The following is a 16,385-nucleotide window of genomic DNA, read 5'->3' on the forward strand; positions in this document are numbered from 1 at the left end:
AGCTTTTTAAAAAGGAAAATAGATGACAAAACGAATTGGAAATTCTTTCCCCCGCTCCCTTTGTGAACTTTTGCAGATGATATAGATCCCGCTTCTGCCTGAAACTACCCTGTAACCCAGTAATAGATACTTGCAACTATGTTTGGAACAGAATCTCAAATGTAACTTAATTTTCAAACTGAAAGTCACTGTAACACATGCAAATCACAAAGGTACATTTATTTGCCAAGCTGATGGACATTGTACACCCTTCAGGGAAACATTGAAACATATCTTCCTCTCGCTCAGCCTCCAGAAACATGAACTGCTAGACTTCTAATCTGCCTTCAGAAAACTGGTCTTTCACGTGTAGGCTCACCTCACTAGTAGGGCTCCAGAACACTTCAGATTTTGTTGTTTTGAGTTTCTTTAGCTCCTCTTGGCCTGGTATGCTAACAAGTTACAGTTTGACATAATCTGTTGGGTACTTTACATCTGCAGGGACTCAATTTTCTTCTTGAGTTTCAATTCCACCCTTCGCTGTGGGCGAGCACTGAACAAAAACAGCAACAAATTTTTATTTATACCCTGCCCTCCCCAGCCAGAGCCGGGCTCAGGACGGCTAACACCAGTAAAATTACAATAAAACCATAATGGGGGTGGGGAACCAATTTAAAATACAGGTTAAAAATACAATTTAAAAGGCAGCCTCATTTTAATAGTAACCCATAGATCAAAACCATAAGGGGAGGGAAACATAAGGGTCAGACCGAGTCCAAACCAAAGGCCAGGCAGAACAGCTCTGTCTTGCAGGCTCTGCGGAAAGATGTCAAGTCCCACAGGGCCCTGGTCTCTTGTGACAGAGTGTTCCACCAAGTCAGGGCCAGTACTGAAAAGGCCCTGGCCCTAGTTGAGACCAATCTAACTACCTTGCGACTTGGGACCTCCAAAGTGTTGTCATTTGTGGACCATAAGGTCCTCCGTGGGGCATACCAGGAGAGGCAGTCCCGTAGGTACGTGGGTCCTAGGCTGCATAGGGCTTTAAAGGTCAAAACCAGCACCCAGTCAGCAGGAGGAGCATAAGCATTGTGGCAGCAGCGATAGAAGAGGCAGCTCCTTTTCTATTTGTTTGAAAGGGAAAGTGCAGCAGCAGCAGCAGCAGCGACCACAGCAAAGCTCTGGTCTCGGGCCACAATGTTTAGCCTCAGCATCCTGCTCTGAGGACATCCCCAGTATTTGAGTTTGGTCTGTCTTGCATCCGCTTAGATGGGCAACTCTCTCTTCCTCTGTCCCAGTTCAAGAAATATCTCTCTCTCTCTCTCTCTCTCTCTCTCTCTCTCTCTCTCTCTCTCCCTCTCTCTCTCTCTCTCTCTCTCTGTTTCATTTCTGCCCTTTCTGTTCTTTTTGGTTTCCTTAATTCTAGGGCTATTCTTAGGTTAATTACTGTCAGTCCTCAAAGGGGAAGGGAAAAAAGGAAACAGTCAGCCTTGGGAAATACCATCCTACCTCATTTGGCTTTGAGCTCTGATGAATACTTTCTTTGAATATTTTACTCTCCAACCTAGCATGCCATTTCCTTCCCATTCTTCCTCCCTGCACCCCATATTTTCAGAGAGCAAACCTGCAGGAAAGGTCCTTTTCATTTGACTTATGTACGGTAGCCTGGCTCTGCCAGCAGTTTCTGGGGAGTCTTTTTAAGCATCTCACATGCCTCAGGCACCAAAAAGCCTTCGGAGGCCTTATGGGAAGACAGGGGAGTAGCAACAGCAAGACTTGGTCCCTCACCATCATCTGTTCCGTTGTTTGCCACCTGCCCTCAAGCTTGTGCCCAAAAGTGGCTCACAGAATGTCAAGCAAACAATAAGTATAACCACTCAAAACATATTAGAAAGTAGAAATAAGAACGTAAAAATCAGTCCATAAAACCATAGTGTAAAACCATGCAAAAAACCCCCCCTAATTTAAGGGTCTAAATTAAACATTATATGAAACAATATTAATAAGCCAACATAATTAAATAACTGAAAGTGAACAGCTGAGAAAATGATATCAACAGAAAAATGGAAGAATACCATAGAAACCACCACCCTGTTCCAGATCCTGTTCCTGTATCCAACAGTTTGGTTACTGGATGCAATCTATACCAAACAAGGATCTCACCCCCATCTCCCAGCTCCCTGGTTCTTATGTAGGGGGGTCCTTTGTCCACCATTATCATGGACTTTCTTAGCCAAATGGCAACCAATAACTTTCCTTCCACACTCTCCCACCAAACTACGTATTGGTGGGAATCTTCCCTTGTGCTGGAAGATGGATTGTTTCTCTGCAACCACAAAGACTTGGATCGGTTGCCGGGGGAAATGATAGTAGAGATTTGTCACATTTCAAGTACACCTCAAAACTACCTTACGCAAAACATAGAACTGTAGACTACAGTCGTACCTTGGAAGTTGAACAGAATCCGTCCCGGAACTCTGTTCAATTTCCAAAAACGTTTGGAAACGAAAGCACGGCTTCTGATTGGCTGCAGGAAGCTCCTTCAGCCAATCGGAAGCTGCAGAAGCCCCATCAGACATTCGTGTTCCAAAGAACATTTGCAAACCGGAACACTCACTTCTGGGTTTGAGGCGTTCAGGAGCCCAAATGTCCAAGTACAAAGGTGTTCGGGATCCAGTGTATGACTGTATATACAAATTTCTAGGTTTCATATTGGCCGATTTTCACAGCTATCAAGAAAGATGTTTGTTTGGTGGAATCCCTCAGGCTGTTCTGCTTAGGTTCATTTAACTTTAGCCCCATTGGGGAAATGACAGCAAGGTGGTCTTTACACACACACACACACACACACGGGCAACTGTTGACTTCAGATAAATCTGTAGACTGTGAGGCTTCAGCCACAGATGTTTTCAATGCCATTTTGCCTAGAAACAATAGTCAGGCTGTGGAGCCGCTGGCAAAGGAGAAGACTAGGGTTCTGGTTATGAGAGTGGTTGTGTAGAAGAGGAACCTTCAGCAGCTGCAGCATTTTTTTGATGTGTGTTTACCATTATGGTAGCCACAACTTCCTTTTCCTACAGTTGGCCACTCTAGTTTTTTTGGGGAGGGGGGAGGAGGAGCCACATCTTGAAAGATCAAAATGTGAGCAGCCAAGAATGGTCCTGGTCCTCAAGGCACATATCCCATGGTATAAAATCAGCCAAAATCTCATTCCATTATGCTGGCGAGATTGCAAACTTCCTGGAATTACTCTACACCATGTGGCGGTGCTGTCCAAAGATTGTTCCCTTTTGGGAAAAGGTTCTCCAGACCATAAACCAGATTATGGAATCAGACCCCACAATAGCACTGTTATCTTATTTTCCTTTAGATGCCCAAGGAAAGTGTAAAATGTTATTACCCATGTGTTAGCTGCTGCCAGATTAAGAATGGTCATGTACTGGAAGACTCTCAATGTAAATCTCTTTGAAGCTTGAATGTCAGAGATATGGGATTCTATACTTAAGGACAAACTAACAGCCTTACAAACTTTTATTGAATATGCACAAACCATCAAGCATGGCTTCCAGCCACAAGCAACACACCGAACATTAAGGAATATTACTTTCATCCCACTAATGTATATCCAGTGAACCACAGCTGGCATTGCTCCTGTTATATTTTTCCCATTTTTGTGATGGTTCTGTACTCCCAACCTGTTGTTGTTGTTGTTGTTGTTGTTGATATTTCTTTTCTCCTTTTTCAGATCCAATTCATTTGTAAATGAAAATCAATAAAATACAATTTTTGAAAAAGGAAAAAAGTCACATCTCCAATGCTGTGTCATGTTGGGGAAAGTCAAATATTAAGGAAGTTGCCTCAGGAAGAGGAGTGGCAGGGGAAACGCAAACGCCAGTCCTATGAAGAGATCCTCTTTCTGTAAGATTAGGTAAGGGGGCCTGTGGCAGACGAAAGGCGACACATGCAGTCATTTGTCTTCCTGTAACTACAGGCCCTGGATTAGTCAAATGAGAATGTGCAAACTCGGGAGGGAAACATTGCTAGCTCCAGGCTCCTTCACCACTGTGGCAGCCACTCATACTCTGGGTTAATTTTCTGAGGCATTTTTGAGAATTCTGGTTCTCCCGCTCTCTTCGTCTTGCCCCTGCCACAGAACCACATACGACAAGCCTGCTGGATCAGGCCAATCCCATCAAGCCCAGTATCCTGCTCTTCTTACCGTGGCCAATTAGATGCCAGTGGGAAGCCAGTAAGCCAGAAATGAGGGGAGCAGCACTTTCCCATTTGCTATTGGCAACAACTGGTATTTAGAGGCATACCTCCTGTCCACTTCTTTCCAAAGAAAGCTGGCTTGGATTCTGTAATGAGCTGCCTGAATAATGCCTCTGACAGCAGAGGAACAGCATAGCCAGAAGGGCTAAGGGACCCCTGACCCTTAAGTCCAGTCGTGGCCGACTCTGGGGTTGCGGTGCTCATCTCGCTTTATTGGCCAAGGGAGCTTCTGGCGAACCAGAGCAGCGCACGGAAACACCATTTACCTTCCCGCCAGAGCGGTACCTATTTAGCTACAGTACTTGCACTTGCTTGCTTTCGAACTGCTAGGTTGGCAGGAGCAGGGACTGAACAATGGGAGCTCATGCCATCATGGGGATTCGAACCGCCGACCTTCTGATCGGCAAGCCCTAGGCTCTGTGGTTTAGACCACAGCGCCACCCACATCATCTCAGCCATAAGGGCTAGTAGCCACTGAAAGCCTTGCCCTCCATGAGTGTGTCCAATCCTCCTTTAAAGCCATCAAAGTTGGCGGCTACCACTGCCTCCTGTGGCAGTGAGTTCCATAGTTTAGCTATGCACTGTGTGAAGCAGTTTATCTGCTCTGAATTTTCAAATACTCAGCTTCCTTGGATGTCCATGGGCTCTAGTGTGTGAGAGGGGTGTCTACTCACTTTCTCAATGCCGTGTGTAATTTTATAAACTTCTATTATGTCACCTCTCCCTTTAAACAGTCGCAAATGCTGCAACCTTCCCACATAGAGGAGTCACTCCACCCCGATCTTTTTGGTTGTGCTTTTCTGAACTGAGCAAATAACATTACCGAACTCAGTGAAAGCCAAAAGTGATCTAGTTTTCTCTCTGTCTCTTTTTGAAACCATTTTTATTTTACAAATGTAAATTAATTCCACTATCAAATACATAGCCATAAAATGAGATTTCTCTGAACCTTCAGACTCCCCCCCCCCCCATCCCATTCATGGGTCCTATTGTCAACATTTAGAAGAGGAATAAATGGAGGCAGTGAGAGGTTTACTTTCTTGGGGTCCATGATCACTGCAGATGGTGACAGCAGCCACGAAATTAAAAGACGCCTGCTTCTTGGAAGAAAAGCAATGACAAACCTAGACAGCATCTTAAAAAGCAGAGACATCACCTTCCCAACAAAGGTCCATATAGTTAAAACTATGGTTTTCCCAGTAGTGATGTATGGAAGTGAGAGCTGGACCATAAAGAAGGCTGATCGTCGAAGAATTGATGCTTTTGAATTATGGTTCTGGAGGAGACTCTTGAGAGTCCCATGGACTGCAAGAAGATCAAACCTCTCCATTCTTAAGGAAATTAGCCCTGAGTGCTCACTGGAAGGACAGATCCTGAAGCTGAGGCTCCAATACTTCGGCCACCTCATGAGAAGGGAAGTCTCCCTGGAAAAGACCCTGATGTTGGGAAAGATGGAGGGCACAGGGAGAAGGGGACGACAGAGGACGAGATGGTTGGACAGTGTTCTTGAAGCTACCAGTATGAGTTTGACCAAACTGTGGGAGGCAGTGGAAGACAGGAGTGCCTGGTGTGCTCTGGTCCATGGGGTCACGAAGAGTTGGACACAACTAAATGACTAAGCAACAACAAATTATTTCATAGTCTATGCTTTGTATCTATCCATATCGTCCGTAGTAGTTGTTACATTACAAGTGAGATTAAAATCCTGCTAATGTTTTCATCTGCTTACAGATGTGGTCTCCTAAATAAATTATAAACTTCTCCCATTCTTTCTTGAATTTCTTGTCTTCTTGGTCTCTAAGTTTTCTGGTCAGTTTTGTCATTTCAGCCTAGGCTAACATCTTAGTTTGCCATTCCTTCTTTCTGTCTCTGGGCTAGTAGCATCCATGCTGCTGTTGTCGCGTACATAAAGAGTCTTTTCTGTTCCTTTGGAATGTTGGTACCTATAATTCGTAACAGAAAGGCTTCTGGTGATATAGTTAACCTCTGAGGAGAACGCAGCTAAGGATAGCTCAGTTGCAGAGCACAAGACTCTTATTCTCAGGGTTGTGGGTTTGAGCCCCACCTTGGGCAAAAAACAAGCAAACTCCTACATTGCAGGGGGTTGGACTAGATGACCCGTGTGGTCCCTTCCAATATTGCAAGTATATATGAAAGCACATGATCTGCTCCAAGCTGATTTTGCAAAATATGACTGCAGCATAGTAGGGAAAAAGGGAAGTGGCTTGCGAGGCACTTCCAGCACTGCTCAGCTGTGCATCGCAGAGTATGTGCACATCAAAGGGAAGAACAGTGTTGCAGAGCCATGTTGCAGCCTCCCTCCAAGATCTTCATTCTGGGGACAGCACACATCTTGGGAGACACAGGACACTGGACCACAGGGCTAGGCGGTCCTTCATCATGAGGCTCTCTTTCAACATCTTTATCGGTTGGTATCTCAGATGAAAGGGTGAAGGGACTGAGGGTTGTGCAACGGCCGGGTGGAAGGACCAGAGACCCAGTTGTGGTTCCTGCTGCTCAGCTGTATTGCCGCTAATGCAATCTTCTCCTTTCCAGGATTCCTGCTGGCTGGACAGTGGCAGATCTCTGGAGGTGAGTCTCTTTGGGTGATAAATATGAACAAGGGCCCAGGGGGAGATGGATGGGGGCAGAATGGGAGCGAACTGCAATTATTTCCCCCATAACCAAATCCGACTTCCTAACATCTGCATAATCACCACAGAGGCCTACCAAACCTTCTCTGATCTGTACAAATATTAAAGGTATAGGAACCTCCCATCCCTATTTGGATCCCTTCCAGTTGGCATTCAGGTCTCATCATGGGACTGAAACTGCCTTGGTCGCGCTGGTCAATGATCTCTGGGGAGCTAGGGACAATGGTGAGAGCTGTTTCCTAGTTCTGCTGGATCTCTCAGCGGTGTTTGATACCATCGACCATAACATCCTTCTGGACCGTCTTGAGGGGCTGGGAGCTGGGGGCACTGTTATGCAGTGGTTCCACTCCTTTCTCCTGGACCATGTTCAGAAAGTGGTGGGGGGGATGAGTGTTAAGACCCCTGGGCTCTCACTTGTGGGGTGCCTCAGGGTTCTGTCCTCTCCCCCATGCTTTTCAACATCTACATGCAGCCTCTGGGAGAGATCATCGGGGGTTTTGGCTGGGTGTTCATCAGTATGCGGATGATACCCAGCTCTACCTCTCTTTCAAATCAGAACCAGTGAAGGTGGTGAAGGTCCTGTGTGAATGTCTGGAGGCGGTTGGAGAATGGATGGCGGCTAACAGATTGAGACTGAATCTTGACAAGACAGAAGTACTGTTTTAGGGGGAAAGGAGGCGGATGGTTGTGGAGGACTCCCTGGTCCTGGATGGGGTAACTGTGCCCCTGTAAGACCAGGTGCACAGCCTGGGAGTCATTCTGAACTCACAGCTGTCCATGGAGGCACAGGTCAATTCTGTATCCAGGCCAGCTGTTTACCAGCTCCATCTGGTACGGAGGCTGAGACCCTACCTGCCCGTGGACTGTCTTGCCAGAGTGGTGCATGCTCTAGTTATCTCCCGCTTGGACTACTGCAATGCACTCTATGTGGGGCTACCTTTGATGGTGACCTGGAAACTTCAACTAATCTAGAACGCGGCAGCTGGACTGGTGATTGGGAGCAGCCACCGAGACCATATAACACTGGTCTTGAAAGACCTACACTGGCTCCCAGTACATTTCCAAGCACAATTCAAAGCGTTGCTGCTGACCTTTAAAGCCCTAAATGGCCTCAGTCTAGTATACCTGAAGGAGCGTCTCCACCTCCACCGTTCAGCCCAGACACTGAGGTCCAGCGTAGAGGGCCTTCTGGTGGTTCCCTCCCTGCGAGAAGCCAAGTTACAGGGAACCAGGCAGAGGGCCTTCTTGGTAGTGGCACCCGCCCTGTGGAATGCCCTCCCACCAGATGTCAAAGAGAAAAATAACTACCAAACTTTTCGAAGACATCTGAAGGCAGCCCTGTTCAGGGAAGCTTTTAATGTTTAATAGGTTGTTGTATTTTAGTGTTCTGTTGGAAGCCACCCAAAGTGGCTGGGGAAACCCAGCCAGATGGGTGGGGTATAAATAATAGATTATTATTATTATTATTATTATTATTATTATTATTATTATTACTTCTTTTTTCCAATTAGGTAATCTTTTTTAAAAAACAATAATAATTTGATTATACAAAAAATAAAATTGTAACAATCCAAATGCATATTGATATACTATACAGTGGAACCTCGTTTGTCGAACGTTTCGGCTTTCAAACGACAACCTGGAAATGAATGGATTTCGAACACACCTCAGAAGTCAAACAGCTTCCGAGGTGTGTTTCTCCCATTTTTCAATGGATTTTGCCAGCTGGCAATTGCACGTTTTGGAAGTCGAACATTTGGGAAGTCGAACGGTCTTCCGGAACAGATTACCTTTGGCTAGTCTGAATCTCGAGACTTCTCCCCACCTGCTCCATGGGTCCAATTGTCAACATTTACAACTGCATATTATTTCATAATCTATATTTTATACCAATCCATGTTATCCATGGTATGAACCCCATCCCTATTCCTTTGCCTTAGACCACGGGTGTCAAACACAAGGGCCGCGGGCCGAATCCGGCCCGCCAGACCTCGTCATGTGGCCCGTGTAGCCGCCGCCGGCCACCAGCCTTCACCTTTTATTCTCGCTTTCTTTCTTTTTTTGACACAAGAAAGCTGCCTCTTCAGCGCATGCACGGCAGCCTACAAGCCAGAGAACGTCTGCCCTCTAGCGGTGCTGGCCGTTCTACACAGGAAACCTCCACTTTACATGTCCTTTACATAGTCCTACAGATACAACCGGCCCTTTGAGGGTGACCAAACTGCTGATGCGGCCCCCGATGAATTTGAGTTTGACACCCCTGCCTTAGACAATCTACACACAAAATGCAATTCCCCAGGGTAACCTTAGACTGAGCAACTAGACATGATGGCAACCTTCTCCCTGCACGGCCAGAGGCAGGATACCTGTGAATAACAGTTGCTAAGAATCACAAGTGTGGAGAATGCTCTGCTGCTCTCAGTCCTGCTCCTGGACTCCCCACAGACATCTGGTTGGCCCCTGGGGGAACTTGCATGACAAAGCTCAAGTAGATGCAGTAGAAGAGAGTGCCTTCTACCACTCATTCTGATAGGCCAATGAGGCGGCCATTACAGAGGACAGTCCTCTCTTTCAAAAGCTGTCCAAGTTCAGTTCTGAAAACCATAAGAAAGGAAAGCAGGAGGGGGTCTTGAAGTTGCCCACCCACCATGAGCAGTTGAACAGTGGAATGAGCAGACACACAGCTCACCTGACCAGTTTTCCCCACTAGGGTGGAAATAATGCATTTTCATTTAAAAATTAGTAATTATTTATAAATGTGGATCTTTACATACAAATTAGCATGTGGTAAAGTCAGGGCCTTCTTTTGTCTTCCTCTTTGGTGATCCATCTTCCAAATCTCACCTTTGTTCTCCTGTTTCGGTCCAGAACAACTTTACCCTAAACCTTCATTCTCAGCGGTTTCCACAAATGTGGTCAGCCCGGGGGGAAATATCATCTTACGGTGTGCAAGTATTTACCATCACGCTGCAATCTACTATCTTCACAAAGATTCACGAATTCCTGATTCAGCATATTGGAATAGTGAGTGGGGTGCAGCTGTATTTCAGACTGCCAATGCAAGAGCTTCAGATGGCGGAACCTATACATGTAGCTATTGCTTAAGTTATGATCAACGGTGCTCATTTCGTAGTGATCCTGTCAAAGTCTTCATAAAAGGTGAGAGCCTTCCTTAGCCTTTTTATGCTATTTTCACAACTGACATGTAAGGGGAGGGAGGAGATAGAGAGACAGTATGCTGGCCATCAAGTAATGGCTTTTTCCGCCTGCCTCAGCCCTCCCTCCAGCCCTAGCAGCCTTTCCCAGATCATGACTTTAAGAACAGCAGAAGCAGCTGGGAAGAGAGAACTATCTGACTTAAACAGCTATTTGAATTTTAGAAGATAGCTGAAGGCAGCCCTGTTTTGGGAAGTTTTTAATGTTTGATGTTTTAATGTGTTTTTAACATTCTGTTGGGAGCTGCCCAGAGTGGCTGGGGAAACCTAGCCAGATGAGCAGGATATAAAAAAATATGTTGTTGTTGTTGTTGTTGTTATCAAGAGTTCTCCACTAGTACTAGATATTGCCATAAATTCCACCTAATCTCTAAACCAGTGCTTTTCTTTGAGGGGGCAAAAGGGTGCTAGTACCGGGGCAAAAAGGTGCCAATACTGGGTGCCCTTAAGTACCTCCAGGAAAAAGCACTGAGAGTCTTAAATAAAAATTGCAATCACACAGTTAGATACACGTGATATTCAGTGTAGATGCAGATAAGACCAATGATCCCAAATACTTGGTTCTTAACTCTTTCTACAGCGTTCATTGAGATAGGCAACAGTAATGTACAGTAACTCAGCTTATAAGATTTCCTGGATCTGCCACACTGAACTGCAGCAAACAGTAACTCTTCTCAGGAACCCGTCTCCCACCTAGCCTGGCCAATGATGGGTGTTGTAGGCGTGTGGAAGGTGCCAGGTCACCCATCTCTAAACTGAAGTTGTAAACAAAAAACTTAGAAGCATCAAGATCTTATGAACCTTTACCCTCCGATCCATCCTCGGGATTTTGCATTCTCCCAGAACATGCAAACCTCTCCCATATGACAGTCTGTTGCCTGGGACTGATTTGAGAAGGCTGAACTGCTTCTTTGAAATCCCACCCTTGTTCTCTTCCATGTGCAGGAAAGCTGCATCCCAAGCCTTCCATCGCAGTGAATTCAGCTGAAATGCTTGCCGAAAAGGGGAATGTCAAAATCAGCTGCAAGGCAGAAGACAACTTACCAAGGCTGTTCTCTTTGTTTATACAAGTGGGTGCAAATAGGCAGCAGAGAAAACTGACAGAGAAAACAGCAACAAAGGAGGCTGTGTTTGCCTTTGACAATGCCCAAGAATTCCAAGGGGGTCTCTACCAATGTAGATATTGCTTCACATCAGCCTTCGTTGAACTGTGCTCAGATTTCAGTGACAGCCGACACATCAACAGAATAAGTAAGGTTCAAAATACATCCTCCTATTGTCACAAAAGGGTCTAAAACAGAAAGGGGTCAAACCATCGCAAGAGGTGTTGAAATTTTGGGAGGTTGGATAGTTACAACGGAATGATCTCGGTGGTGGGGTGCACATTTTTATTCTTATTTATTTATGATTATTACTTTGGATAGATGATAGATAGATAGATAGATAGATAGATAGATAGATGATAGATAGATAGATAGATAGATAGATAGATAGATAGATAGATGATAGATAGATAGATGATATATGCAGACTATGAAGGAACCTTTGTCCTTCCAGATGTTACTGGGTCCTAGCAAGTGTAGCAAATGGCATGTAGGTCCGTAACATCTGGAGGGCCAATAATTTTCTACAGCTGCTCTAGACATTTTTAACTAAAGACAAAACAGTAGCAGTACAACCATTTTTTCATAAGCAAAGAGCCATTCTAAGCACTTTTTAATTATGTGTTAAAAGTCAGTTTGGTTTGGTTTGTTTGTTTACTGAATTTACCTACTGCCCTATACCCAGAGGTCTCAGGGCGGTTCACAGAAAAAGATCACCATATATAAAATGAAAATAAAGACAGTAACCCAAATAACCCCCACCTACCCCCCAAAAGAGCCACATTTTAAAAGGGCATAGTTCTAGTTTGCAGATATTTCTGCTGATCTGATCAAAAGCAGCAGAGTGTGTGGAAGAATATCAAGCCACTTCCCTCCATACCATTCTCACAGTGTTTTATTTGCACCCAGATCCCAGCCTGTCCAAACCCTCCATCAAAGTGCTACCCGACGAACATATTTCCCCAGGACAGAATATCACCATCGAGTGCCAGGGGCCAGAAAAGGGTCTGAACTTCTCCCTCTACAGATCCGGGGAACTGATAACATCGCAGGTGACGGAGTCAGAGAGAAACAGAGCCGAGTTCCCTTTCTTCAACGTGGGGTTGGAAGATGAAGGGAACTACACCTGCCAATATCACCGCCGGGGAAATCCCTTTGCCTGGTCAGAGCCAAGTAATGCCACGGAGCTGGTTGTAAGAGGTGAGAAGATTGGGTGGGTACTTGTCTTTCCCCTGCCGTCCAAGTCTCGCTCCCTGTTGTGGAGGAGGCAGGAGCTTCAAGGGGCCTGAGACTCACACTGCAAGGGAGGAGGGGAAGCAGATTCTTAGGCTCCGTCCGGCACGACTTCTCTAAAAGCAGGATCAGAAATGAAATGGGATTGCGTTCGAAAGGGCATATTATCATTTGCATCCCATGTTAGTCACACAGAGTGTCCCAACTTGACCAGGAGAAAGACTCTCAGGACCTTGCTCTGCCTGAGAAGTTGGAAAGAGATAGCCAAACAAAGTTGATTGTCAGATTACTGGTCCTTTTGGCTCAATACTGGTGACGGGCATGGCCATGGATGATGGGAGCTGGAATCAAATGCATCAACTTGGGGGAGGCTTGTGGCAGTACAGGTGAAACTCGGAAAATTAGAATATCAATAATATCATAATAATATTAAGAATCTCAGAAAATTACTGTGCTTGATTGGCCAGCAAACTCGCCTGACCTGAACCCCATAGAGAATCTATGGGGCATTGCCAAGAGAAAGATGAGAGACATGAGACCGAGCAATGCAGAAGAGCTGAAGGCTGCTATTGAAGCATTCTGGTCTTCCATAACACCTCAGCAGCGCCACAGGCTGCGAGCATCCATGCCACACCGCATTGAGGCAGTAATTGATGCAAAAGGGGCCCAAACCAAGCACTGAGTACATATGCATGCTTCTACTTCTCAGAGGTCCAATGTTGCTCTATTTGCAATCCTTATTTTGCTGATTTCATTTAATATTCTAATTTTCTGAGATTGTTAATTTGGGGTCTTCATCAGCTGTACGCCATGATCCTCACAATTATAACAAATAAAGGCTTGACGTATCTCGCTTTGCATGTCATGAGTCTATCTCATATATTAGTTTCACCTTTTAAGTTGAATTACTGAAATAAATGAACTTTTCCACGATATTCTAATTTTCCGAGTTTCACCTGTAGATGAGGGGTCAGCAACACGGTGCCTGCAGTATCCCTTCCCACCCTCCATTGAAATTAGGCTTCCAAAAGCTGTGTCCAGTAGAATAGGTTGCAGTGTGTGCTTGGTTGTGAGCTGCCCATGCCAGTTTCTCTGATTTGTGCCCAAAAAGGTTGGTGACCCCTGCCTGGGTTGGACTAGATGTCCCACATGGCCCATTCCAACCCTGCAATTCTATGATTCTATGACAGCAGGTTTGTTTCAGCTTCTGACACGGCCTGCAGGTGCTAAGTTAAAACATCCACAGTGCTGGCACTCAAAACATGAATTATTTTGCAGATATGCCTGAAGAATCCAAGACAATAATATGGGCCAGCATTGCAGCAGGCCTTCTCCTTCTTCTCCTCTTCCTGCTCCTGCTTATCTTTGTACTGTACAGGAAAAGAAGAAAAGGTGAGTGGACCTCTGAATGCGGAAAAATTTTGCTACCTTGAGTTGCACATGTGTTGTGTGTTTTTGGCCCCATATAAAAGAAGAGTCTTCTTTAAAGGGGGGGTGTCGTTATACCTGCAAATAAAGTTTCAATGTGAAATTTTAATTCTAGAGCTTTTGCAGCACTTGCCTTACAGTGCAAAGTGCAATCCTGCACATGTTTAAACTGAAAAAAAGCTAAGTAACCATTCAGTGATTACTAGAATAAGTAAATTCTCATTTGAAATGAAGCCAATGTGTTGCAAAGACTAATCCTATGCATGCTTCCGCATAAATGTAAAACTTGCCCTCTCCTTTCTCTTGCCAAATTGTGCACTTTCAACTCATGGTGAAAGCAGCTGTTAGCCAACATGCCATTCTGACTGTGACATCCTTCTCACTAAGCTAAATGAAAGCAGGGAGACAGGAGGCCACTGCCCCCTAGTGCCCGGAAGGCTGAAAGGCAGAAAGTGTGAATGTGTGGAGGCTAAGCTGTAATATGTAACTGTGTGTTTTTCTACTAAGCAACAGTCCTTCCCTACTCAAAGTTATTTTATTGGCACATCAGTACATTTTTTCAAGTCTATCTAACTCAATAGCATACACTTCCCTTTATTGAGATTCAAGTCAGATTTCAGCATGATAGATCAGAATGCTTAATGATATGTGCTTCCTAGGTATAGTCACCTGAAGAAAGTTTAATTGCAAACTAATATTTGACTGGCATCATTGAATCCATTCCTGTTGCACAAATATATTTACATTGTATCCATGCATTATATGACTTGGCTTTTATTTATTTATTTTTAGTTTTTGTTAATTTTTTAATGAAACAAATTTATTTATAGAAATGGAAAATTGCTGCAGGGAAATATAGCTGTGGAATTTATTTTTCCATGGGGGCGGGTGTGGATTACTTTCCATTTCATAAAATTTCTAGCATTCCTCACTGGTAATCTTGGAGAGTATTTATGGCCCAAGAAGCTCCCTCCACTAAGAGGAAGTTTAACATTTTGGGGGACGGGGCAGGGAATGATCAGTATTGCTAATTCTAATTTGAAATCGACAAGGCAGCTAATTTCATAATTATCTATCTGATCTACAGGTTCCACTGCCAATGAAATGCCTCAAACAATGAACACGGTAAGAAAAATTCCTAGGAACAAACACCTTTATCATGATTGTGAACTTCCTGTTAAATCCCAACTCTATTATTAGAAAAGCATATGTCTCCATTTTTTACATACAGTATTTAGAAATATTTTAATAGTCCATGTTTCGTGGCCAAGCAATGCCAATGTACAGTAAAAACATCAGTATCCTATGTGGGAAAGGGCTATTGTGCTCATTCTGCTTGTGGGCATTTGATGGGCAACTGGGGGAAGCAGGATGCTAGACTAGATGGGCTTTTGGTCTGATTCAGCAGAGCTATCACATTCTTAATTAATCAGCGCCAACCCATCCTTCTTACTGGGGATGAAACAGACATGGGAAACACCTTCTGAAGCCTCTAGCCTTCCAGTTATTTTGAACTACAACTCCAACAGACCCCAGTCAACATAGCCAATATCTGGTTCATGGGAGTTGTAGTTCAAAGCGTTTGGAGGACAAGCTGTAGAAGGCGTAGCTGTCAACTTACAGATTTGAAAATAAGGGACCAGCAGCCAAAATAAGGGACCTGCAGCCTCACCTGTTCCAGGCACTCCAGTCTTCCTGTCCTCCTGCAGTCTGGTCAAACTCATGCTGGTAGCTTCAAGAACACTGTCCAACCAACTTTGTAACCAGAGGTTCAATTGAATAGAATCTGAATCACATGCACCATAAGGCCTATGCAGCCTCAACTTAAGATGGCTCCCCGGCCTGGCTTTGCCCTGCAAAGTTTGCAGCAGCACGTGCAACAAAATGACGTCCAGCATTCAAATCCCCCCCCCTCAGCTTGCATTAACTAGCCCCACACAAGGCATGCAAGCTCCACCCCCCCAGTCGTTCTTAGACTTCTTATTGGGTGAGCAACACAGCCAAGCAACACAGTTGGAGCCGGCCTCCTCCCTGGCTGGCTGCTTCCTTTGAAATTTAAGGGACATCATTTAAGGGACATCCATCAATAAGGGACAGCAGCGGGACATGGCGCTGGAATAAGGGACTGTCCCTTCAAATAAGGGACACTTGACAGCTATGGTAGAAGGCTAGACTCGTGTCTCACTCAGCCTGATTCCTAATATTAAATTTCAAAGCTGCCTTTGTGGCTGTGCTCAATCTACTATGCATTTTGGAAAGTAGTTTGTCTGCCTGCGCTCTATGCATTCAGACACCCCTTGAGATATCACTGCCAAACTGGGCATGACAGTTCCTCAGCCGGAGAAATTAGTTTTCATCAACACTTAGATACCAGACACCCAGCAGGTGTGAACCCTGTTGTTCCAGTGTGGGTAGGAGGAAGGAGAAAAGACGTGCAGTGTTTCATTCCCACATCCCCCTTCTTAAAAATCTAAACATTCGCCCCTCCTACATATTGATTCAGG

The 16,385-nt window shown here is 44.8% G+C and overlaps 1 protein-coding gene across 2 annotated transcripts in view; it reads left to right on the forward strand.

Annotated features, from left to right (window-relative positions):
• Positions 1–16,385, forward strand: part of LOC309517668 (immunoglobulin superfamily member 1-like) — a 31,368-nt gene that overhangs the window by 12,113 nt on the left and 2,870 nt on the right. The window contains exons 2-7 of one of the 2 annotated variants that reach the window (XM_082197040.1): positions 6,805–6,840; positions 9,771–10,061; positions 11,063–11,368; positions 12,130–12,420; positions 13,732–13,845; positions 14,969–15,006. In XM_082197040.1, coding sequence (XP_082053166.1) covers positions 6,805–6,840; positions 9,771–10,061; positions 11,063–11,368; positions 12,130–12,420; positions 13,732–13,845; positions 14,969–15,006 — 1,076 coding nt within the window. The remainder of the gene's footprint in view (positions 1–6,804; positions 6,841–9,770; positions 10,062–11,062; positions 11,369–12,129; positions 12,421–13,731; positions 13,846–14,968; positions 15,007–16,385) is intronic. The other variant, XM_082197039.1, reaches the window with a different exon arrangement.

The sequence above is a fragment of the Podarcis vaucheri genome, assembly GCF_965113315.1.
Source record: "Podarcis vaucheri genome assembly, chromosome: 13".
Taxonomy (NCBI): Eukaryota; Metazoa; Chordata; class Lepidosauria; order Squamata; family Lacertidae; genus Podarcis; species Podarcis vaucheri.